The sequence below is a fragment of the Leptopilina boulardi genome, unplaced genomic scaffold (genome assembly GCF_019393585.1).
Source record: "Leptopilina boulardi isolate dan_hultmark-lab unplaced genomic scaffold, ZJU_Lbou_2.1 LbouV2_399, whole genome shotgun sequence".
Taxonomy (NCBI): Eukaryota; Metazoa; Arthropoda; class Insecta; order Hymenoptera; family Figitidae; genus Leptopilina; species Leptopilina boulardi.
The window spans coordinates 1,705,275-1,729,419 of record NW_026137972.1 but is presented as its reverse complement, the minus strand read 5'-3'; the positions used below and the strand labels follow the sequence as shown (position 1 = coordinate 1,729,419).

The following is a 24,145-nucleotide window of genomic DNA, read 5'->3' as shown; positions in this document are numbered from 1 at the left end:
AACAATTCGAACAAGAATCTGCATAGTTCCTAGGGAGTGGAAAAAATCCAACCCTAAGTCGAGGGTCCATAGTGTTCTATCTAAACCTACGAAAAACGACCGCTTTAAATCAAAGTAAGAGTCAGTGCTGTAATAAGTCGACTGTTGAACGAATGTTTGAACGACGATATACAGTGGAATCACGAATCAATTTGCGAATTACTTGAAAAGAGTTAAGTTGAACTACAGTCCATAGAAGTCATACCGTTGGTAAGCCAATAGACCAGGTACAACCGTTCCATCTAACCTCTTTTTATTAGATATTTCAAATCGATTACGCAATTCCCGTTGTAGATCCACTCGTCACTTTCTACTTACTGGTTTGCTTAGGATTCAGTGCTAAACCGTCACCTTTGCAATCATTTTGATAAAAGGTGCCTCCTCTTGCTGCTTCTTCTTCGCCATGGTGTCAGTCCTCTCTGGATTGCCAGAGATTTTTTCTTCGTTTCTACAATTGTAGAAGTATTAATAATGCAATTGTTAGTACAATTAAAATCAGACACAGAGATACCAATAATAATCTTTTTATATTTAAATAAACGAATTAATAATACATTAAATAGAAAAATTAGAAAAATTAATATTAACATAGTCGATGTTTACATTATAATAAAAATAATTTTATATAAAATTTCACCATTAATCAGTCACAATTCGATAAACTCAATCTGACAGCTTCGATAGCAGCTTTCGTTTCTTGACTTGAATTTTCGAATTCATTTCGTGCACATGCAAAGAATCCCGCATAAAAACTGTAAAAATTATTTTCAATAATTAATTATCATAGCAGTAAAAGAGCTTCCTTAATATTTTATTTTATAACAAAATTTCGATAATTTCCACTCATTTTTGGATTGATATTTTGTTATCGAAATACGGATTGTGAAATTATCGATATTTAAATTCTGTACTCATTTTGGATTAGGATATATTTAATTAGACTAAAACTAGATTGTTGTAGATTAATATCAAATATGAAGTTTCAACTCAAATAAAAATTAGTTTTACCTGCACTGTTTTTGAGTAAAAATATGTGGTACACTCAAGAGAACAAAGAAATTTGTCAATTCATCCTCTGGATTTTCGAGTTTTTCGTAACAGTTTTTCCAACTTCGATGAGTACTCGCAGAATCATGAAAAGCTAATTCACCTGTACAATTTCATTTGAATTTAAATAAAACATAAATTTTTTATAAATACAACAAAAATTTATATATTTTTTTTTAATTTTGTTGGTCCTTCTTGTATGCAGAAATAATAAAAAAAGAAAAAGTTTAAGATTAAGAAACAAATTTTATTTCAGCTCACCCATTAACATTTTATCACAGAATGTCTGTACTGATGATTGTGCCAAATTTTGCTTGGCCAGTAAACTAATTTGATCTACATCATTGTAACAAAATTGAATGGAATCAATTATTTTCTCAAATGAAGCACGTAATGTATGATTCTCGTAACAATGTTTTTTCATACAATTTATCACTTCATTAGGAAGTGCTTCAAAATTTTGTAAATCCACTTTTCCACTACACACCAGAAATATATCAAAAACATGAAAATCTGCATGTTTTGTGTTTTCTTTTAAATCAATTCCCTTCGATTTACAAACTCTTATTAATTCCGGAATTGTGAAATTGAATCTTCTTTTTTCGGCATCAAATATTCTTGATGGTCTGTCTAGAAAATAATTTTTAATTATTTATATTCAATTTATATTTAATTATCATTTTATATTTTGTATTTAGAGTTGAATAAATAATTTAAATTAAGAGGAATTTTTTAGATAAATTAAAAATTTTCAAATATAAATAATAAATATAAATTATAATTATTTTTAGATACAATTAAAATTATTATATATAAAAAATTGAATATATCTAAATTAAAAAGTACTAAGATTTTTAAAAAATAACTTTATAAAACACCTGTAAATGTTGATGTCTCCGAATTACATCCTAAGTATGATTTTCTGATGTCCATCCATATTTCGTGCATTTGTGCTGAGGAATTTTTACACGATTTTATAATATCCTTTTGACATTCCCAATTTTTTAAGAAGATGCTGAAAATGAATAAAGTGTTAAAAAAATTTATATTTAAAAATTGATTTTTTTTTTAAATTCAAGATGATGTACTAAAAATGGCGCATAAATCTAAAATTTTTTACAAAATCATAACCTAGTGTAGGAAATTTTCAAAAATACTTTACTTGAAACTTGTTATTCAAGGATTTTTGGAGTCGCTGATTACGAATCAGGTTTAAGTTTTTTAAAATTCAAAATGGCGGATCCAATATGGCGGATGACTATTTAAAAATCTAATGAAATTCGTTTCAAACTTGTTACTAGGGGGTTTCGGGGTCACTGATAATGAATCTGAAGTCAGTTTTTCAAAATTCAAAATGGCGGATCCAATATGGCGGACGACTTTTTCAAAAATTGATCGGATTCACTTTGAAATCGTTACTTGGGGGTTTTTGAGGTCGCTGATTGCGAATCCGTTGTTAATTTTTCAAAATTCAAAATGGCGTATCTAATAAGGCGGAAGCCTTTTTCTTTTGATCAGATAAAGGGCTAATAGTAGATTTTTTTTCTTTGCAGAATTAATAAAAAAAAAACAGAAAGAACATAAAATTATATACCTGCATTCGTCACGAGTATGTTCAAGTTTTAAATTTAACAGAATATTGAATAGAGATGAATTGTAGTTTCCAGTCATATTATTTATTGAAGTAAAACATTGCTTATTGTCATTAATTTTTTCAATACATTCGTTATCTGTCATTGTTAGGAGAGAATCTATATAATAAAATTAAATTATTTAAAAATTAACAAAATAATAATTAATAAATTAATCAAAATAAAAAAATAATTAAAAATTATAATTTATTTATTTAATTTATTAAAAATAAAATTTAACAATATGAAAATATAATATAAATTACTTGCCTAATTCTAAATAGGAACAAATTTGAGATGCAGCTGATTTAGATAAAATTTTAATCTCATCATTTGTCAATTGTAAATTATTATCATGGCAAAGTTGAATAACTTTTATTAAAAATTCAAAAAAAAATTCCAATCCTGATTCATTGTTACAACGTGATTTTAATAATTGAAAAGATGGACTTTCACCATGGGAATATGTATCCAATTTTGGTACACTAAGATCCCATAATTGATTTGAAATTTTTGATAATTTCTTTGAAAATTCATTATTTGCAGTTCTAAGAATTTGACTTATATTTGAAACTTTTGAATCACATTTTTGTATTAATTCAAAAAATGTAAAATTTAATCTAAATTCATTTTCAAAATTATTTAGTGTTACATTCTGTAATTGTAAGCAAACAGCACCAGCTGGAAATTAAAATAAAATTAATTAAAAAAAAAATTTTTTATTTTTTTTCGAAATATTGACAAACTGAAATTTATAATTGAAATTGAAAAAAAAATTGTTGAAATTTATGTACTTACATGAAATAACAAGAAGGATTTTCAATATCCTTAAATTTACCATTTTTTATTATTAAACAAAATTTGTTGATAAAAAATGAAAATCATATTTTGAAATTGTCAAATGGAATAAATTTATAATTGATGACACAAAAAATTTCCTGTGTTTAAATGAAGAAAATAAATATAATAAACATTGCACAACATTAACACTTAATAGTTGCAAAGTGTTTGAACTGAATGATTAAAAATCTAGACTCTGATATGATGTTGCTTCTTGAATACATTTCCTGAATAATCACCATCTTATCTTGGGTCAAAGAAGGTATTAACCTCAAATACGCATAAATATTCAAAACTATTTATTTAAAATGTTGATTTCTTTCTTTTGATTCAGCCAATGAAGAAAAAAAATAATACCATTTTTTTAAATAACTTTTACATGTGTATTTAAAAATTTTAATCATATATTTTGTTGATTTAAAATTTTATTATTTAATTAATATTTAAAAAAAAAAACTTTTTATATACCTATTTCATAATGTAAATGATAATACGTTGAAAGTTTTCTCAATTTTTGGGAAAGGGTACAAAATTAAAAAACAATTGAATTCTCCTTTTTCTAAATTTTCATACACAGTTAAGCTTTTCAGACGTAAAGAAGAATATATATTATATTATTAAGGACTATTATTATTTTCATTATTAATTAAATTTTTATTACAAGAGATTTATAACAAATATTGAATTTGGATCAGATTCGCAACCCAAAATATTTTGTGCTTCCAACATTGTTGCATCCATTTTTTCAGCAATATCAGAAGGACATTGACCTTTTATTATTTGACTGACGCAGTGAATTGCTTTGGTTTGAGCCCTGAAAAACAAAATTTTATTATTACATAACGATTTTGTTATTTATAATTAAAAATATTTTCCTTCCATAAATTTTAATTTGATTTATTTAATTAATTTCCATTTAGAAATTGAAAGTTCGTAATTTGACTATATGAAACGCACGGACGGTAAAGAAAGACCCAAATTTCCCCCACTGCAAATTTTCCCTATTGAGATGCGCGTCGCCTACTCGAAAAGGGTATAGCTCCGCGCAGGTCCTAAAGTTCCCCCCACCAGAGGCAGGTGGGACCGTATAAATACAGCAGTTTCATCCGTAGAGAGCACATTCTGTTCGATGTCTCGATTCGGGAATGATCAGGAATTTGAAAACTGTTCATTTTTAAGTGTCAATTTTAATTTAATTGATTTACTAATTACAAGTTTAATTTTAAGGCCCCCGTATAAAAGAAAGAATTGGACGATAATGATTTTCGAACTGGACCAGCGTTTCTTGAATACGAAAAAAGCAAATTGACAAATAGAACCGATTTCTAAATTCGAAAATTGTTTTGTATTCGTAAAATTTTTTAAACGTGAAAATAAATATTATACTCACATGCAGATTTCTGGATTACCAAAGAACCAATCTCGCACCGGAGCATTCGAATTGATAGTTTGACCTTTGGCACATTTTTCCACTTCATTCATAAATTTGACGTCACTCATACATTCCGGTGCGAATGACATAACTGCAGCTAATAAAAAGAAAAAATTCCCTCTATATTAAAAATTAATTCCAAATCATCATAAAAAGCAAAAATAATAATTTTTTACCAATTTTCATATAAACGCTGCAAAATATTCTATCTAATTTAACTTTAATCATTTCCTTTTCCTCATGATTAAATGAAGCTTCTTGATCTAAGCAAAGTTTGACAATTCTCATTGTCAATGCATATAAATTATCATCAGCAACAGCGGGATAACAAATTTCATCAATTGCCTTATCAATTGATTCTAAAGAATTTTGATGTTTTATTCTGTGTGAAATTTTATTAAATACACGTACAAATGTGAATTTTAATTTAAATACATCCTCAAGTGTGTTCTGATCATTTTCAATTTTTTCAAGACACTCATCCTCCATTCCTGCAATTGTTGTATTTGTCAATGACTGTGATTGTTGTGGTGGTGCTATTACCGATGCACCTTCCACTGCTGTCCAAATTCCTGTAATTAAGAATACATTACGCTAGTTGCGTCGTAGAATGAACATAAATATTATTCAATTCGCTCGCAAAAATAATTCTTCGACACGTGTAGCGAATCTGTTTAATATTCTTTTCTATTATTTATTAATTATTTAATTAATGATAATAATTATAACCACAATTAATTATAATATTCATAATTATTACCAACTATATAGGTAATTACTATATGTAGAATTAATACTATATTACACATTTTCACTATACTTGAAGGAATAGGAAATATCAACATTAAAAAATCCGCAGGTAAATTATTATGAAATTAATTAATGGAAATTTAATTATTAAATTAATTTAAAATATTGATCCAAAGATTAATATTAATTTTCCATGCAAATATACATTAAATTAATAATTCAGAAATAAATTTTTATATATTTAATTATTTACATAATTTTTAAGCAATGAATCCATTTTCTATTGTTAATTCTGAGAAATATTTTTAAACTTTTCATCAATTAATTAATTACTACTAATTAGACATGAAAATTAGTACCAATCGATGTTAAATTGAAATTTATAGAAATAAAAAAAATTAAATTAAAAATGAAAAAATAACTCACCATAAATGGAGATAATAATAAATAAACACTTCATCTTGAACTTGTGACTAAAAAGATAAATATCTTGATTAAATATAAATAAAAATAAGGCAAAAAAAATGTGACTTATAAGACGGAGCGTGACAAAAGTTGAAAAAATCTGCTGAATTTTCAATAAGAGAAGATGATTTTATATCCAGGGAAATAAAAGGTTATCATGAGGGATCACTTGATAATGTCATTGAATTACTAGCTTTTGTAATTGTGAAACTAATAAATGATTCACTTTTCGTGGAGCAACGATTATGTGACAGTAGTAGGCAATCATTATTTTGGAAGTGGTAATTGACTACAATCAACAATTCAAAATCCAGTGACATCATTTTATAGCTAGCTTCCATGTACCGGTTACTTTATATAGTATCAAATTTTTTTTTTAAACATACATTATAATTATCATCATTATTACTTAATTCAATCAGTGTTTGGTTACAAAAAGCATTATAGCAATTTGTTTCGTGAAATTAAATTAATTTTAATTAAAATTAATTCAATTGATTGTAATTAAAATTAAAATTAATTTAATTAATTGTAATTAAAAATTAATTCAATTAATTGTAATTAAAATTAAGATATATTAAGTTTCTAATAAAAAATTGTTTTAGTTTTGCAGACTGCGTCCATATCATTAATAAAAAATTATTACGTCTCAAGATGAGAAATACCAAAACAAAAATTATCTTATTTATTTTTGTCCAACTTGCTGATTCAGCGATTTCCTTTTTTATTTAAAGAGTAGATGATTTTGAACTGTGGATACAAATTATAAAAAGAAATAGAAATTAAATACAATACAAATTAATATGTACTATTAAATTTACGTTAATTATTTTTTTTCGAAAATCAAACTTCTAATGATCTTTTTTTTTAGTTTTTTATTTAAAAATTGCGGTATACAACAAAATAATTATTACATTTTTAAAAAGGGAAAATATTTCATAATGAATAGAAGAAAATTCATCAAATTAATTTAAATTAAAATATTAATAAAAAAATACGCAAAACAAATATAACACATGTGCACTTATTAATATTTATTATCTGTAAAATCATTTGTAATCACAAGATAACAAATCAGTTATTAAAATTATTTCTATGCATAATATAAAAATGATGAAAATAATAATAATATATAATTAAATAATGGTGATTATACTATCCCCGCCGATGGATGTCTACTATCAAGAATTATGTAAATTCTTGGTGGAACTTATCGGGCTTTTCATTAATGGACATCCAAAAACCAAGATGTAAGGTAAGGAGAAAAAGAGATATGGAAAACAAAGGTAAAGACGTTTATTTTGCGGGGGAGAGATACCCCAGTGCCGACACATTGGGTATTGCAGCATCCAATGCCACAAGGAGGGTGGACCATGGGGACATCCAATTTCTTAAGGTTCCCTAGGTCCACTTGGAATGACTTGAAAGTAGAAGAGAAAGCGCTTCATGCATTTCTAGTATCAGCAGCGGAAGAAGTTTGATTCCATCTGACATAGACAATGAGACAATCAAAGAAGAATGCGAGAAGTGTTTAAAGCTCAGGCAGGAGGAAGTCAAGAAGAATGTTAACATGATTATTAAAGGATGGACTTCAGACTCTTTAGGATCTTATCAGTGAGGCGAAGACAAAGCATGCCCTAGCTGATCAGTTCCTTCTGCAGTATTTTGCACTAAACGATGTTAGCTTTTAACCAATGCCTCCATGAATCCAACACCAAATGATGACTCTTTCCTCACTCAAGCAAGGAAATCTTTCAGGGACACCTAATCCCCGACCATTATAGACTCAGGTACGAGTACCAGTTTAAGGATTCTGTCTAACCATCAGGCTTAACATCTCCTTCTTCCTTATTAGTCATCTTTTACGACACACAGAGAGCAACGTTGAGATTATTCGTCCACTGATGTCCACACAGCCGAGGGGATCTACAATGGTGATCCGAGTCGCAACAGGAACAAAGTACTTCGACGTACCGAGAAAAATTCGAAAGGAAGTGAATCTGAACGACATCGTGGGCGCAATGCCTACAAGAAAGGAAAATCTTCTGATCAAAATCGAAGGAGACTCCAGTAAGGAGGCATTCACCGCTGAGGTCATCAAAGCGGTTGGAAGCAAGGGGAATGTGCAGACCGTGGATCAATAGGTCAGATTGGAGATCTGCAACCTGGATTGTCTTATCAAGGATGAAGAGGTCCAACATGCGATGACGGAAGTGCTCCAGAAGCTAGAAAGCAGGAAAGTGACGGTCCTAGGACCCAACTGACGAGGAATGAAGCCCGTAGTTGTAGTTACCGATCCAGAGGAGGCGGACAGGCTGGAGAAATTGGGACGCATAAGGATTGGCTTTATATAAAGCAGTGGACAGATCTACTGCGAGCTTCAAATGCAGTGAAGTCGATCATAAGTTTGTAAACTGTATTAGAAGTCCAAGCTGCTTCTTATGTAGAGAAAAGTATGTCGATAAATTAATTAAATTTATAAAACGTTAAAGCAAGGGAAAAATTATATTTATTTCATTTTTGGTATGATTAGAAATTTTTAATTTATATTGAAATTGAATTCCTTTTACTGAATTTTCCTTATTAATTTGATATTTGTGATTTATTCTTTTTTAATTATGCGTGACAATATAAATCTAAAAGAAAAATCTGCAAATTAGATTTAATAATGTGATATTAAATGCGAATTTAAATTGCAAATCTAATAATTCCTGATTTAAATTGTCTATTAACTATTTAACCTTTAACTCCTTAAATCATCGAACATTCCTAAACAACTATCCGAGTTCTATTACCCTTGGATAATAATTATTAATTTATTTATAGTGTCAAATCTTAATTGAAAAGAACTCTTTACCCTAATCCTTTATTCAATTCATTAATTAGGTAATTGTCAAAGTCTTCCTTTAAATTTATGTCATTTGTAAATAGGGACTAGTTTTCAAAGAAAAAACCTGCCTTACTTTATTATTATTATTATTCCTCTTCCTCAATAATCACATATTCACTTGAAAAATCCATCTCCATGATTTATCAAAATTAATATAAATGTTTCCTAAATATCATAATTCATTAGATTTCCTTTCCCTGTCCCAAAGGCTTCCGTTTTGTAAATTAATCAAAGATTAAAATATTAAATTGTCTGTTTGCTGACATATAATAACAAAGAGTATTTTTTTCTTCAGGGAAGATATAATATTAATTTTTCTCATTCCAGATAATAATTTCTAAACATTTATAATAATTGAATTGTAAAAAAGTTCGATTTATTTTGCAAATAAGAAAATTTTACAAATATAACATTTTATATAATCTATTACATAAAAAGTTTGAAAGAAATATTTTTCAAGTACGTATCGAAAAAATAATTACTGTTTAAGATAAAATTAATTAAAAATATACAATTTTTAAGAAAAATCATTTAGAATTTAGACACTTTATTTTCATTCTTAATAAATATCTAAATATTAATTTTTTTTTAAATTTCCACAATGAAAAAAAAACATGAAAATTTGTTTTTGAATTCTGAGATTGCGTGAAAAAAAAACCCAACTAAAATTTTGAAAATTTTGTTTAATTCTTTACGATGCATCGATAACGGAAATTGAATTTGGTTCGGGATTACAGCCAATGATACTTCGAGCGCCAGTCATTACGGATTGAATTTGTTTTGAAACATTTGGATTGCATTTTTCTTTAATTGCTTCATTTAAACATTCAATTGCCTTTAATTGTGTCCTGAAATAATTTATTATAATATTAATACTGTTTTTTTTTGTAATTACATTTTGATTTAATTATTATTCTAAATAAATGGAGTAATAAATTCCATTGAAACTTAATATATTTTTTTAAACAAATATAATACATACGTGCAAATTTCTGAATTGCCGAAAAACCAATCACGAACTGGAGTATTTAAATTCATTGTTTGTCCTTGAGAGCATTTTTGAAGTTCAGTCACTGTTCCTGGATCACTAACACATTCCGGAGAAAATGAAAGAATCATTGCTGAAATAAATTTTTATTTTTTATTTTCCATAAAATTAATGTGTAATTAATTATCGAAAATTGAAATTGAAATTTTTTTTTTTTAATATCTTATTTTTGTATTTAAAAAATTGAAAAATATCATACCAAGCTTTATATACACATTACAAAATATTTTCTCCAATTTTTCTTTGATCAGTATTGTCTCCTCAGGCGTAAAGGAAAATTCTTGTTCAACACACGATTTAATAATATTCATTACCACATCGTACAACATATCCTCATCTGTTTGTGGTAAACATGTTTTTTCGAGAATTGAATCCAAATTTTTTAATGAACCTTGTTCCCTTATTTTCTGAGTGACTCTTATAAAAATTGTTAAAAATGAATATTTAATATTTACAGAACCCTCTACAATTTCTGTATTATTTTGAATTTTGGCAATGCATTCATTTTGAAAGACCATTGCCGGTTGGAAAGCAGTATTTGGCGACATCATTGAAGCACCATAAGCCGTTATCCATAGTGCTGGAAAAAAAATATTTTCATTTTAATTAAATTTGTCGACAGTATGAAGTATGAGTGTGTATTGTAAAGAGTGGGGACTATTGCACAGTCCTTTAAAACTAATGCATAAGCAGGTGTGGTCAGATTAATTAGTCGCTACTCAAAGTGATAACACGGTTAGTAAATTGTCTTCCAAAAAGACTCAGTGAAGCTTTGGAAGGATTGATTATCTCCAAGTTTTTGTACTTTGCTTGTTAAATAAATAAAGTAGAGTTTGTTCTCAGTTGAGTAACCAACTCACAAAAATAATATTATTAGTTGTTTCTTACGGCGACAACATAATTGGTGGCAGCGGTGGGATTATATAAAAAAAATTTTTTTTTTTTTGTTTAAATTTAGTTATCAAAATTTTTTTCAATCTCGATGTCTTATTTATAAAAAAAAAATTCAATCCTATTATAAGTTTCATTTTTTGTTAGGTAGAGTCATTTCTAAATAAAAATTTCAAAAAAAACAATCGTGCGCGTTATAAATAAATTTTAACCTAAAATTTGCATCTATGGAATGATTTACTGCGCATGCGCTATTATTGTAAATATGGCTTCTAACCTTCACGAATGACAATGAGTTAACATAACCTCACTTCGTGTTATAAATAATTCTATGTCATCAGAATTTCAAGTAATTAATTTCTTTTTTTATTAATATTTCTATATTAATTGTGAACAAATTAAATATTTAATTAAATAATAAATGAATTATTATCATTGTTAAAACTATTGTTTTTTTTAATAATTTTTAGTATTTTAGAAATATGTTTTATTTATAAAATATTTTATAATTACTATATACAAAAAATATTTTATTATTTTTATATCAAAAAACAAATTTAGTATAGGGGTAACAAATTTTTTATTGGTGAGGTAGAAAAACGCTTTTTTATTGCAATTGTTTATAATAATTAGGTTAATAAAATATAATAATTTAAAAAAAAAATTCAATCTTTTGTACATTTAATATTTTACTAGAAATCTGTTCGAGAAATAATAACAATGTGCCGATTACTTGACCCAACAATCACATATATGCTCTTAAGAGTCATAATTCAGATATTTATTTTTATTTATAAATAGAATAAAAAAATGAGAAATAAAAACAAATTAAAAAATAGAGAATGAAAAAAATAAAAATGTCTCAAAGTTCTTTTTATACGCACGATATAATAGAAAACACTTATTTTCAATTATCACATTGCCTTTTGGCTACCATAAATTTTCTCTTTGTGAATACTTTATAAAATCACAACAAAAGAATGTGCAGATTATATAATCTAAAAATCACACTCAAATTTATAGCATGAAATAAAGTAATTTCAATTTTAATATATTATTTTATTTAAATTTGCTAAAATATTATTATTTTTTAACTCTCAAAAGTAAAAAATAATTTGATTTTTGTTTCAATAAAAAAAATGTTGATATGTTCTAAATCCGAGAATTGATAAAAATTAAAAAAAAATTTTTTTATAACATTTATTAAATTCTATAAACAAAAAGAAAATATTTGTAATTGTTATTAAAAAAAAAAATTTTAATAAATTTCAGGAAATTTCTGGATAAAAATTTTGATTTATTATTATGAAAAACAAATCAAACGATTCGACACCAACGTTGGTGTTCTCTTCAGTGATTAAAACAAATATAACTGTTGAAGCAAAATTTTCAAAATTATAACCTCAAAAAATTTAAAAATTAAATTTTTAATTTTTTTTTTGGACACCAACGTTGGTGTCGAAACATTTAATTTGTTTTTCATAATAATAAATCAAAATTTTGATCTAGAAATTTCTTGAAATTTGTTTTAAATATTATCATATCTGGATGACAACTTATAAATTGGAATAAAAAAAAATTGATGTTTTTTAACTTTGAAAATTCTTGACCCTATCCGAATCATACTAGTAAATTTTTGTTGTCTTTAAACTTTGACATTAATTTTTTTTCACAAGATAATATGCTTACGTTTATGTAAATAACAATTTATATTTTTAAATAAAATAATGATAATAACAAAGTGTTTAAAAATTATTTGATAAATCAAAAATGTTATCAATGACAACAACAAGGAAATATGTAAAATAATTGTAAGAAAATAATAATATAGCTCATAAAAATAAAATTAAATTAAAAAACAAAAATTGAATAAAATTAATAAATTAATTATTATTAATTTATTATTAATTATAATTGGTAAATTAATTATTTTATTTACTTACTTATGGTATGTAAATAAAAATATAAAAGATTGTTTAATAACTTACCAATAAATGTAAAGGATAAAATGAAAAACTTCATTTTGTATATAAAAAAAATTAAATTTAAATAATTAATTAATTAAATAAACTCTTTTTTTTCACACTATGACACTTAAATTATCGACTCAAACGTTGTCGCTTACGAATGATTTCCAACTGACGTTGTTAAAAGCTGTTTGCTATTTTATATTAAGTCACTCGGATTCTATATAGGAGCGAACAAAAGGTTATCAAAGAGATATTTATTTTTATTGTAGAAGTTAACTTAGTACTTAAGGTTCATTAAAATATTATTAGCCGGGAAGATTCTTCGAATCAAATATGAATCACTTTTTTATCGAGCTATTTGATTTTAAACCAAGTATATATATATGTGCTATATATCAATATTTTGATGTTGTAATATACATGCTATTAATTCATTATTGCTGGAGTATACATAATTAAGATAAATACATTAATCAATCTTAAATTTACCTTCAGCAGATTTAAATCTTTATATTTTAATCTTGAATAAATCTTCAACGCTTAAAAATACAAGAAATCCAAACATATATGTGTTCGGGAAAAATATATTTATTTTAGATTATATTAAAAAAAAAGATTCAATACAGGGAAATGGTATATATAAACTATTAATGTTTCATCATGTTTCCTAATTATAAATTCCAAGAAAAATCTTTGACAAAAATAACATATTTTCGTACATTTATTTTCCTTGTTAGATTCTTTTTAATTAATATAATTTTTATATGATTAATACATTTTTAATCTTTAATAACAAATAATAATTGTTCAATAATGTTAGTCATTTAGTGGAGCGAAATTATATTACACATTCCTGGTTGAAATTTCGGATTAATCCAGAAATGATTTGTATTAGATAGCAATCAGTTTGGTTTCAAAGATAAATCCAAAATCAGTCGACAATAGTCCAAAATTGACAGGAAATAAATCCGCAATTAGCCCACAACAATTTGATTTTAGTTACATAAAAACAAAACAAATCCAAAAATAAATTCAGAATAATTCATAATTTTTATGTAAACTATCCGCAAACAGTATAGGCAATAATACGAATAAAATACTATCAAAATACTGAATCAGACATGAGTCTGTAATAATTTGAAATCTTTATGTGAAAAATCTGGTATTTATTTGTAATTAAAATATTCTTTGGCGAAATTCTGAGCTATATGATTTGGTTTTATTCAACTTACAAGTAATACAATTCTGATTTTAATAATGCATATATGTTACGTCTCAGAAGCAGATACAATATTTTATTTTAAACCCGTTTTATTTACGAAGCGGAAGGTTTCGAACTAAGTGAACAGGTAGGAAACAGAATGCTTTTATTAGATGAACCAAAGGTTTGTTTATTTTTCACTTTTATAAATATCCCTCACAGCACCAAATATCTTAGGATATTCCAAAAACATCCCTTGGATATCCTATGGATACCCCAGGGATGTCCTAAGGATACTTTAAGGATATCCAAAGTAGCGGCGGTTAGGATATCTAAGGATGTCCCTAGGACGTTCCAGGGATATCCTAATCATTTCCCCGGATATTATTAGGATATCCTGTGGATATCCTTAGAACGTCCCAAGGATATCCCAAGGATATCCCTGGAATAATTAGGGATGTCCTTAGGACGTCCTAAGGATATCCACAGTATGTCTATATATTATCTTAAGGGTTAGAATATCCTTGAGTCGTTCTAAAAATATCCCTAAGGTATCCATAAAACGACCCTAACATATAAATTAATTAAATAAAAATGGAAAACATATTTTTTGGATGTATTTATAATGTATTTCCAAGATATCTATCCTGATAACTTTGTGCCCAAAAAAGAAAAAATCGCTTAGACCCTTTTTGAAAAAACTCATTTTTTCGATATTTTGAAAATATCACTAAACATATTTTTTAAGAAAATGGATAATAGTAAGGTTATTAAAGTTTTAAATCATCATCAATTAACATAAATGAAAAGTCCCTATGTGCTGAATTCCTTGCAACAAATAAAATACACAAAAAAAAACCTGAAAAACCGTGTAAAATGTGTTAAAAAGTCAGTTTTTTTAAAATTACTCTTTTCCATTGCATTTTAACCAGTTAAAGACCTATACGTAAATTAAAGCTTATAAAATTTTTTGAAAATTAAAAAAAAATTGATCGAATTATCTTTAAAACTGTTGGAGTTATGACCTTTCGCAGAGTGCGAAAAATTTCCAAACAAAAAATAATAATTTCAGATTTTGTGAAATAACTAGTTTCCAGTAAATCTAACAATACTTCTACTTTGAAACAATTAAAGTTGACATAATTTTGAGGAAATCAAAAAAAAATAGCCTTTAGAACCGAAGTTATGAGAGAGTAATTTTCAAGCGGTCATAACTTCGGTTCTAGTTAAACTGGAAGGCTATTTTTTTTTGATTTCCTCAAAATTATATCAACTTTAATTGTTTCAAAGTAGAAGTATTGTTAGATTTACTGGAAACTAGTTATTTCTCAAAATCTGAAATTATTATTTTTTGTTTGGAAATTTTTCGCACTCTGCAGATCATAACTCCAACAGTTTTAAAGATAATTCAATCAATTTTTTTTTAATTTACAGAAAATTTTATAAGCTTAAATTTACGTATAGGTCTTTAACTGGTTAAAATGCAATCGAAGAGAGTAATTTTTAAAAAACTGACTTTTTAATCCCTGGAATATCTCAGGGATATCCCTAGAATATCCTCAGTATATCCAGACTTTTTTATCCCTGGAATATCCCAGGGATATCCCTAGAATATTCTCAGGATATCCCTAAAATATCCCTAAAATATCCCCAGGATATCCCAAAAATATCCTACGTAACAGCGGTTTGAATGTTCTGAGGATATCCTAGGATATCCTATGGACGTTTTCAGGATATCCTACATCAATTTAGGATATCCTGAGGATATTCTCAGGATATCCTTTTGTTGTGAGGGATCTCTCGTAGAAACTGTCAGATTGATTTTTGTCCAAATATTTGATCCCACTGAAAGTAGAATCAAACACTTAGAGCTCAGAATTAAGATTTCAAGAGTAACATATAAATTGGAATGACTTACTTTAATTTAAAATGTAATTTTTGTTTCTCCTGAAATCATTCGGTTGAGGAACGCCCGGAAACCCCATAAAAATTTGCAGGAAACTGGCAATAGGTTACGATGACCCCAAGTTGACGAAAAAATGGCTTAAATCGACAAACCCCAATATTTACGGTAGAATGACTTGAGATTGTTGAAGAACCAACGTTGCCGGGGAATGGCTCAAGGTTGTCGAAGGTTCCCAAGAAAAACTGACTCAAAGAATCATTTTTATCGTTTTGTCCGCCATATTGGATTCGCCATTTTGAATTTTCAATAATCAAGTTCAGATTCGTAATCAACATCCCCGAAAACCCCTGAGTACATAAATTCAGTCCAATTGAATGAATTTGAAATTAGTCGTCCGCCATATTAGATGCGACATTTTGAATTTTTAAAAACAAGTTTCATATTCGTAATCAGCGATTAAAAAACCCCCGAATAGCAAGTTTCAAGTAAATCTGAATCAGTTTTATTTTTTCATTTTTCGATTAATTCATTCTCTGTATTTTAAAAGAAATCACAAAATAACGGTTAAAATTATTCTTCAAAGGTATTACTCCCTCTTAATTTAAGAAAAAAACTTTCAACGCTAATGTATTTTAAAATATTTATATTTAAATACCAGTGGATGAGTGTGATTAAATTTTTATAGAAAAATACGATTGTTTTGGTTAATGTATTTTTAGTATTGCCGATACCCACCAAGACATCTAATTCAGGGTAAAGTAATTATTTTCTAAATAAATATTTTTAAAACTTGACAAAATTTCATTCTAAATAAAATCTATTTCCCTGTAATCATTGAATTTATTTTAAAAAAAACTATCTTACAATCACATGCGTTTTGGATTTGAGATTATTATTTTTAAAATAGATTAATACAAAAGACGCGCGCCCGAAGAGCGACTACCATTACTACTTGCATGCATAAATCAGTTAGGGCATTCATTATCAGATTCGTTTTATAATAATATATATGTATATATACCATAAGGTAGATTTTAATTTATTATTGATTTTATTTTAAATTTAAATTATTTATTATTATATTTTTAATTCCATCCACGTTATCTACACATTTTAATTATTAATTTGCCAAGACGCCAAGTTATTTTATGGCAAATAACTAAACCAAGAAAATTAGTTAAATAACCCGACAAGTAAATTTTATAATTCTACTTAGGAAAAATTAAAATCAGCTCAGGAATTCCATTGTTATAGATCGCGTAGAGGAGGGAATAAGGATCTCTATTGAAAATCACCTCATGGGAAACCACATGGGATCCTATGTCAAAAACTATGTAAAACCCCACTCCTATATAGGAAACCATATGGTTTCCCATATAAATCCCCATGGAAAATTGAGACAGGAATTGACATAGGAAAATATTAAAACGAGGTCCCTCATTTCCCATGTCAAAGACCATGTTAAATACTAAATGAAGTTTTTAATCCTTTATCATTTTTTTCAAAAATTTTACCAAGTCAATTCCCATGTCATTCCCCATGTGACATGGGAATTAACATGTGTTATGTCATATTTTAAATAAATATTAATTTTAACTAATCTGAACTTATAATTGTTCCCTATTCTAATTTCCTCTATTTAAATTAGTTAAATTAACTAAGTTGGGAAGAGGTTTATTAAATGAATGAATAGAAATATAATATAAAAATTATTTATTTAAAAAAAAATTTTAAATGTTCTTAACAATTTATACAATCAAATAAATCCTTGTTTTAATATTTGTTATGGTTACCTTTAAATAATCTGTGAAGATTCTTCTATTAGTTTTTCCCTTTTTCGAACACCGGGTCTCCTAAGATTATATCTTCTAAGTTGTAAAATTTTTATTACTGTATTGACACTGGAAACTTTTAACTGATGTACTATGACGACACTTTAAAACGGTATTAGATACTCGCAACGATGAATGCCGTACGTATAAATTTTGGGACTGCCTTTGAAGTGAAAGGTCTCCCTTTATATAGGTATATTTTCCAATGTATTCTTCGCGGCGGTACCAGCTCGCCTCTTTGGGTTAGATTCAAAATCGGTACCTCACAGACGTGAAAAATGTTTATTGCTTTTCTTCTATGTGTTGGTGACTCCGTATGTTGATTTCCTTATTATAATAACACAAAATGTCAAGAACACTACATGTTAAAGAAATATTATAATTTTTATATATTGATCATTTTTAATATATTTTAACATTAATTATGATTATTAACATTATTATTCTATTATACATTTAATATTTATAAACAATTGATTTACTCTCAAATATTCGTTTTATTTATAAATAATTGTTTTTTTAAAAATAATTGTTCATTTATAAATAATTGTTTATTTACAAATATTTGTTTACAAATATTTTTTTATTTAAAAACAATTATTTATTTACAAATGTATTTTTAAAAAAAATTAATTTTACATAAATATTATAAAAAAATGTTACGGTGACGTGACACATGGGAAAATTTTTCAAAAAAATGATAAAGAATTTCACATGGGAAATTTTTTGAAAAAAATTATAAAGGATTTCACATGGGGATTGACATAGGAAATTTCAATATAGATGTTGATTATCATTATAGTTCCACAGTGACGCCACCAGATGGTGAAAATATTTTCTCTCACAGTTGAGATCAGTCTGGAATATTATAAAAGATGAGAGTCTAACTCAGAAGTAAAGTAAACTTTTTTTTATTTTCAGATAAGTTGCAGTAATATTATTTGATATTTAATCAAATCATTAATATTTTTTGTAAACTGCCGCCTGCATAAAGCAGTCAACTGAAAATTCCCGAATGAAATTCTATATTGTTTCCTATATGTAAATCCATGTGAAATCTTAGGTTGAAATTTCAGAATCTATATGAAATCTTATATGATTTTCTATGCTTAAATCTATTTGTTTTATCATGTGTAAGAATGCACATGAAATCGTGTTCCATTTCCCGCGTGGATTCCGATATGGTTTCTCATACGGTTTCCCATGTGGGGATTTTTAATTTTTAAAGAAATTGCGAAAATGGCAGAAGGCCTAAGGCCAAGATTCAAATTTATTTATTTTTAAACAATGAGATCGATTCAGAAGGAAAAAGGCTCATTAATTAACACTGGGGATTTACGGCTTATTTGACGACGACGACTCTTCCCTCAAAAATATATTTTTATTACATTTTAATTATGTTACAAAACAAAAAGAGAACTACTTGCACTCTATGAACACCAGGATGAGATCTCATTGAGATCAATTAATATTCAATAATATAATACCCACGACCGATAATGAATACGCAGTCATCTGTAACGCAGATCCCTGCACTATCCGATGTTAAATTAATTGATGCGAGAAGCATCAAGACATTATTTAATGAAAATAAATCTATTTTACTTTGATTTTTATATTTTTCTTAATATTTATTTTGCTAATATATTTTTGAAATTTATTTACATTAATATTTTCACAGCAAAATTAAATTACATTTATTAAATTAAAAAGAAAGAAAAGAAAAAATTTTTTCTAACCTACAAAATTTTTTAATGCATGCATTAAGATACATGAATTTAGAAAAATTTTCGAATTTTAAAATTGCTACTTATCGACGATTATTATCAATTTTGGCACTTTTTGATTTTAATCTCACTTATACCGTCACTTTTTGAATTTCATCGGTATTCATTTAAAAAGATCGCTTTGTTTACTTTTCGTCAAAAATACTCGTGTCACATACGAAATGTCCCGATGTTGTCAAGTACTGCTGGAGTCATAAAGCGACCATTAAAATTTAGAAAATTAGTTGCTAAGTATTGATCATCGGGAGCTTCTTTCAAAAATATATCAATTTCTGTTGATGATTAAAAAAAACTTTAGTATTTTGCACTTGTACCCTTTGGGCACAATTTTTCAACAGATTCGTTAAATCTTTGTAAGCAGATATGTCGATATTTTTATATTGCCGAGCAGTTTTTTTTTAAATGGAACAAATCTTCCACACAGAGTTGAAGGTGCTTTACTTTTTGAAATTTCTTTAAAATAATCCATAAACGTTTCTTGAGACATGGATTTAATTTTTTTTCTTGCGTCCAGGGGGTTAATTACATAAATTTTCCCGGATCCCACTTTCGAAATTCCGTATTTCATATTTCGGAATCCACTTTCAAAATTCCGTATTCCAGATCCCACATTCCGGATTCTACATTTTGGATACCATATTCCGGGTTGCACTTTTTAAATTCCGGATTCCACTTTCAGAATGTGCGATGTGGAATCCGGAAAAGGGAATGTGAAGAGAGTTATCGGGAATATGGAAAGTGCAATTACATCCCACATTCTGAATGTGGAATATAGGATCCGAAATACGGAATTTTGAAAGTGGAATCCGGAATAGGAATGTGAAAAGTAGGATCCGGAAAATGTTACGTAATTGACCTCCAGGTTAGAAATTTATTGTACTAAGTTTATTTTAGTTTTGACGTTTTTGGTATTAAGTTTTCTTTCGCAGATTTGACTAAAGCATTGAAAATAATTATCCTCCATATTGATTACTAATACTCGAGATTCTCTAAATATCCGGAGACGTCATTATTAGTAAAAAAAATCCAAGTGACCTTCAAATATTTCCAAATATCAACTATTTCGAGATTAACAAAAAAAAATGTTATCATTTTGTTCAGTGACATTCTATTATATTCAGCGGTTATTAACCGAGTCAGGGGCCAAGACATTTGAACCGATTACAGTGTTGATGACATACAAACATCGCTTTAATTATAATCCAAATGTTCCCTACTATGAGAGCCAATCATAACAAGAGAGATACTATAATTATGATGGGTATTTAATTTCTTCAACTGCAGATGATAGTTTGAATGTCGTTCTTTACAGTAGTGAATTTTGTGCATTTCCAATATTAAGTGGGAATTTCAAAGTTGTTTTGATAAAAGAAAATTCAATCAAAATGAAAATTTTTATTAGCATATTTATTTTTGCTTTTAGTGCCTGTAAGTATTTTCATTTAAATCAAGTGGATTACAGATCATTAATTAATATAAATGAGAAAAAGTAATATTTTTCATTCGTATTTAAATCATTCCGTAATTTTAGAATTTTGCATAATAAAAAAATGTTTTTTTTTTATAATTTTCTGTTAACCCTTTAAGGACCAAATGTACAAAAATTTTGCCTAAAGTTTGGCAATTTTTTAAACCAACTATAAGCATTAAGAAAAAATTCGCAATATACGTTTCTTATGGTGCAGGAACCGCTCTTTCAAGTGGTGCATCTAAAAAAAACCGTAAATTTAAAATTAAACAAATTACAGATAATTATTTATAAAAAAACATGAATTTTCAACGTTTTCTTTTTACTTAAGAATTTTTTTGGACAATGTACAATTTTAAAATAGCTTCCCGAGGTACAAATATCGCGTCAAAAATGTTTAACCTTTGACATGGTGGCATAGATTTAAAAAAAACTAAATGTCTAAATAATATTTTAATTAAAGTTGAGATTTTAATAACAAATACGCAACTATTGTCAAATAATTTTAAAACTCATCGGATCCACTCGAAAATCGTTACTCGGTGGTTTTCGTGGTCGCTGATTACGAATCTGAAGTCGATTTTCAAAAATTCAAAATGGCGGATCCAATATGGCGGACGAAAAATTAAAAATTCATCGGATTCACTCGAAAATCGTTACTCGAAGGTTTTCGGGATCGCTGATTACGAATCTGAAGTCGATTTTCAAAAATTCAAAATGACAGATCCAATATGGCGGACGAAAAATTAAAAATTCATCGGATTCACTCGAAAATCGTTACTCAGGGGTTTTCGGGGTCGTTGATTAAGAATCCGAGGTCAAATTTTAAAAAATTTATTATTCAAAATGGCAGATCCAATATGGCGGACGAAAAATTAAAAATTCATCGGATCCACTCGAAAATCGTTACTTGGGGGTTTTCGGGGTCGCTGATTACGAATCTGAAGTCGATTTTCAAAAATTCAAAATGTCGGATCCAATATGGCGGACGTTAAAATGAAAAATTCATCAGATTCAATCGAAAATCGTTACTCAGGGATTCTCTTTTCGAGTGAATCCGATGAATTTTTAAATTTTCGTCCGCCATACTGGATGTGACATTTTAAATAATAAAATTTTTTAAAATTTGACCACGGATTCTTAATCAGCGACCCCGAAAACCCCTGAGTAACGATTTTCGAGTGAATCCGATGAATTTTTAATTTTTCGTCCGGCATATTGGATCCGCCATTTTGAATTTTTGAAAATCGACTTCAGATTCGTAATCAGCGACCCCGAAAACCCCCGAGTAACGATTTTTGAGTGAATCCGATGAATTTTAAATTTTTTCGTCCGCCATATTGGATCCGCCATTTTGAATTTTTGAAAATCGTTTTAAAAAAAAATCGTTTAAAAAATTGCCAAACTTTAGGCAAAATTTTTGTACATTTGGTCCTTAAAGGGGTTAATGGAAGAATATTTTTCAGGTTTGTTGAAGTTTAGTGTTTCGAAAAGTATCTATGCAATTAATCACGAACCTGGAGTTATTCTATTAAATGTTTCTGCAATTGCACTTAGACAAAAGTGCAAATTAAAGGGAGGTGAAGTTAATGAAAATTTTGAAAAATTTATGAATTCATATCTTTCACGAACAACTGATATTCACAATGAAATTCCTGGCAAAATGAAAAAAGGAAATCGAACAAAAGATTATGATAATGCATTTCATGATTTTTACTATATGGATCCAAATTTAAGACAAGTTATGAAAAAATTGACCGACGTAGTTTTATTATGTTTAGATGAAGAAGATATTGCTGAAGAAAGTAAACAGATAATGATAAATACTGCTTTGGAAAAAGTTAGCGTTGCTGGAAAGTATGGTACATTTAAAGTATTATATATAAAATTTCAAATAAATTTTCATAAAAGAAAATACAAATTTTAAATATTGCAATTATCAGTGATGTGTTAAATAAATATAAATTTTTATTAGTAACAATTGCCATGTCAGATGGTGATTGTTTCGATGATGCAGGATGGACAGCATTTAGACTCTGCACAACAACCTCTGACCCCAAGGGCTCGACTTTTATTCCACTTCCGCTTATTTACAGTCACGAGGAGTGCATGTAGGAAAAAAACAAAACAATGTTATTAAATTTTCATTAAAATTTATTTTTTAATTAATTTCAAATTAATTTTACAGTAACATATTTAAAACGCAAGAGTGTTACATAAATTTAGTTAAAAATTGCAAAGAATCAACGAGAACAGCAATGCATACAACAGTTAATGGAATGAGGGAATACATAAGATGTGATGGATTTTCACATCTCACACAATCAGCAATAATTACTGAGGGACAATAAATTGCAATATTATAATTTATTTGATTTTCATTCAAATAGAAACAAGAGTATTTGAAATTTTTAATTTCAATTTTCACAAGAGAATAACATTTTACAAAAGAAGAAATTATTCGTTATTTTTAAACTCATCCATATCGTTAATTTTTTTCTTCATATTTAACATATTTCAAACATAGATTAAGGTATATATTTATAAATTTCGATTCATTTTATTGGTTTAACAAAGTTTTTCCAATTGTAAATTAATATTTCCTCGACAGAACTAAATGTCTGGATAATATTTCGCAGATATTGTTTTGTATTTATTATTTAATATCTGTATATCCCAAACTATTAATAAACAATAAAATAAAAATAATTCTATATTTAATAAAAAAAAAAAAAAAAGAAATTAAAGGTACGTTATAAATACATTTGAAATATTGCTGCGTAAACAAAGTATGTAAAATTTTTGTAGGGTTTCGCCATGAAGATAAATTTTATCAGAATGGAATTAATTCATAATATGTATGTCTGAACGGAACAGTCTGAATGATAATGACAATGTTATGCGGATTTTAATAATTGTGGCCTTTGACTTGAGTTTTCCATAAACTT

General features: G+C 27.2%; 4 protein-coding genes across 5 annotated transcripts; 1 reads left to right on the top strand and 3 right to left on the bottom strand.

Moving 5' to 3' along the window:
* Nucleotides 1-547: 547 nt before the first annotated feature.
* On the bottom strand, nt 548-3,736 carry LOC127289109 (uncharacterized). Its single transcript, XM_051316884.1, has 7 exons — nt 3,516-3,736; nt 2,988-3,398; nt 2,681-2,837; nt 1,965-2,101; nt 1,348-1,716; nt 1,048-1,189; nt 548-791 (listed from the first exon to the last, which is right to left on the bottom strand). The coding sequence occupies exons 1-7, from the start codon at nt 3,556-3,558 to the stop codon at nt 683-685; spliced, it is 1,368 nt and encodes a 455-aa protein (XP_051172841.1). The 5' UTR covers nt 3,559-3,736; the 3' UTR covers nt 548-682.
* A 364-nt stretch (nt 3,737-4,100) lies between these two features.
* On the bottom strand, nt 4,101-6,381 carry LOC127289111 (uncharacterized). The gene is made up of 4 exons (XM_051316888.1): nt 6,166-6,381; nt 5,166-5,561; nt 4,948-5,086; nt 4,101-4,371 (listed from the first exon to the last, which is right to left on the bottom strand). The coding sequence occupies exons 1-4, from the start codon at nt 6,197-6,199 to the stop codon at nt 4,215-4,217; spliced, it is 726 nt and encodes a 241-aa protein (XP_051172845.1). The 5' UTR covers nt 6,200-6,381; the 3' UTR covers nt 4,101-4,214.
* Nucleotides 6,382-9,448: 3,067 nt separating this feature from the next.
* Nucleotides 9,449-13,189, bottom strand: LOC127289112 (uncharacterized). The gene is made up of 4 exons (XM_051316889.1): nt 13,022-13,189; nt 10,342-10,722; nt 10,077-10,215; nt 9,449-9,942 (listed from the first exon to the last, which is right to left on the bottom strand). Exons 1-4 carry the CDS (start codon nt 13,053-13,055, stop codon nt 9,786-9,788), a joined length of 711 nt encoding a protein of 236 aa, XP_051172846.1. The 5' UTR covers nt 13,056-13,189; the 3' UTR covers nt 9,449-9,785.
* A 7,532-nt stretch (nt 13,190-20,721) lies between these two features.
* Nucleotides 20,722-23,906, top strand: LOC127289110 (uncharacterized). Of its 2 annotated transcripts, none has more exons than XM_051316887.1 (4): nt 20,722-21,157; nt 22,664-23,059; nt 23,191-23,308; nt 23,386-23,906. In XM_051316887.1, the coding sequence occupies exons 1-4, from the start codon at nt 21,115-21,117 to the stop codon at nt 23,546-23,548; spliced, it is 720 nt and encodes a 239-aa protein (XP_051172844.1). In that variant the 5' UTR covers nt 20,722-21,114; the 3' UTR covers nt 23,549-23,906. The 2 variants fall into 2 exon arrangements, with proteins under 2 accessions (XP_051172844.1, XP_051172843.1); XM_051316886.1 differs by having other exon boundaries at nt 20,906-21,157; nt 23,173-23,308.
* Nucleotides 23,907-24,145: the final 239 nt, after the last annotated feature.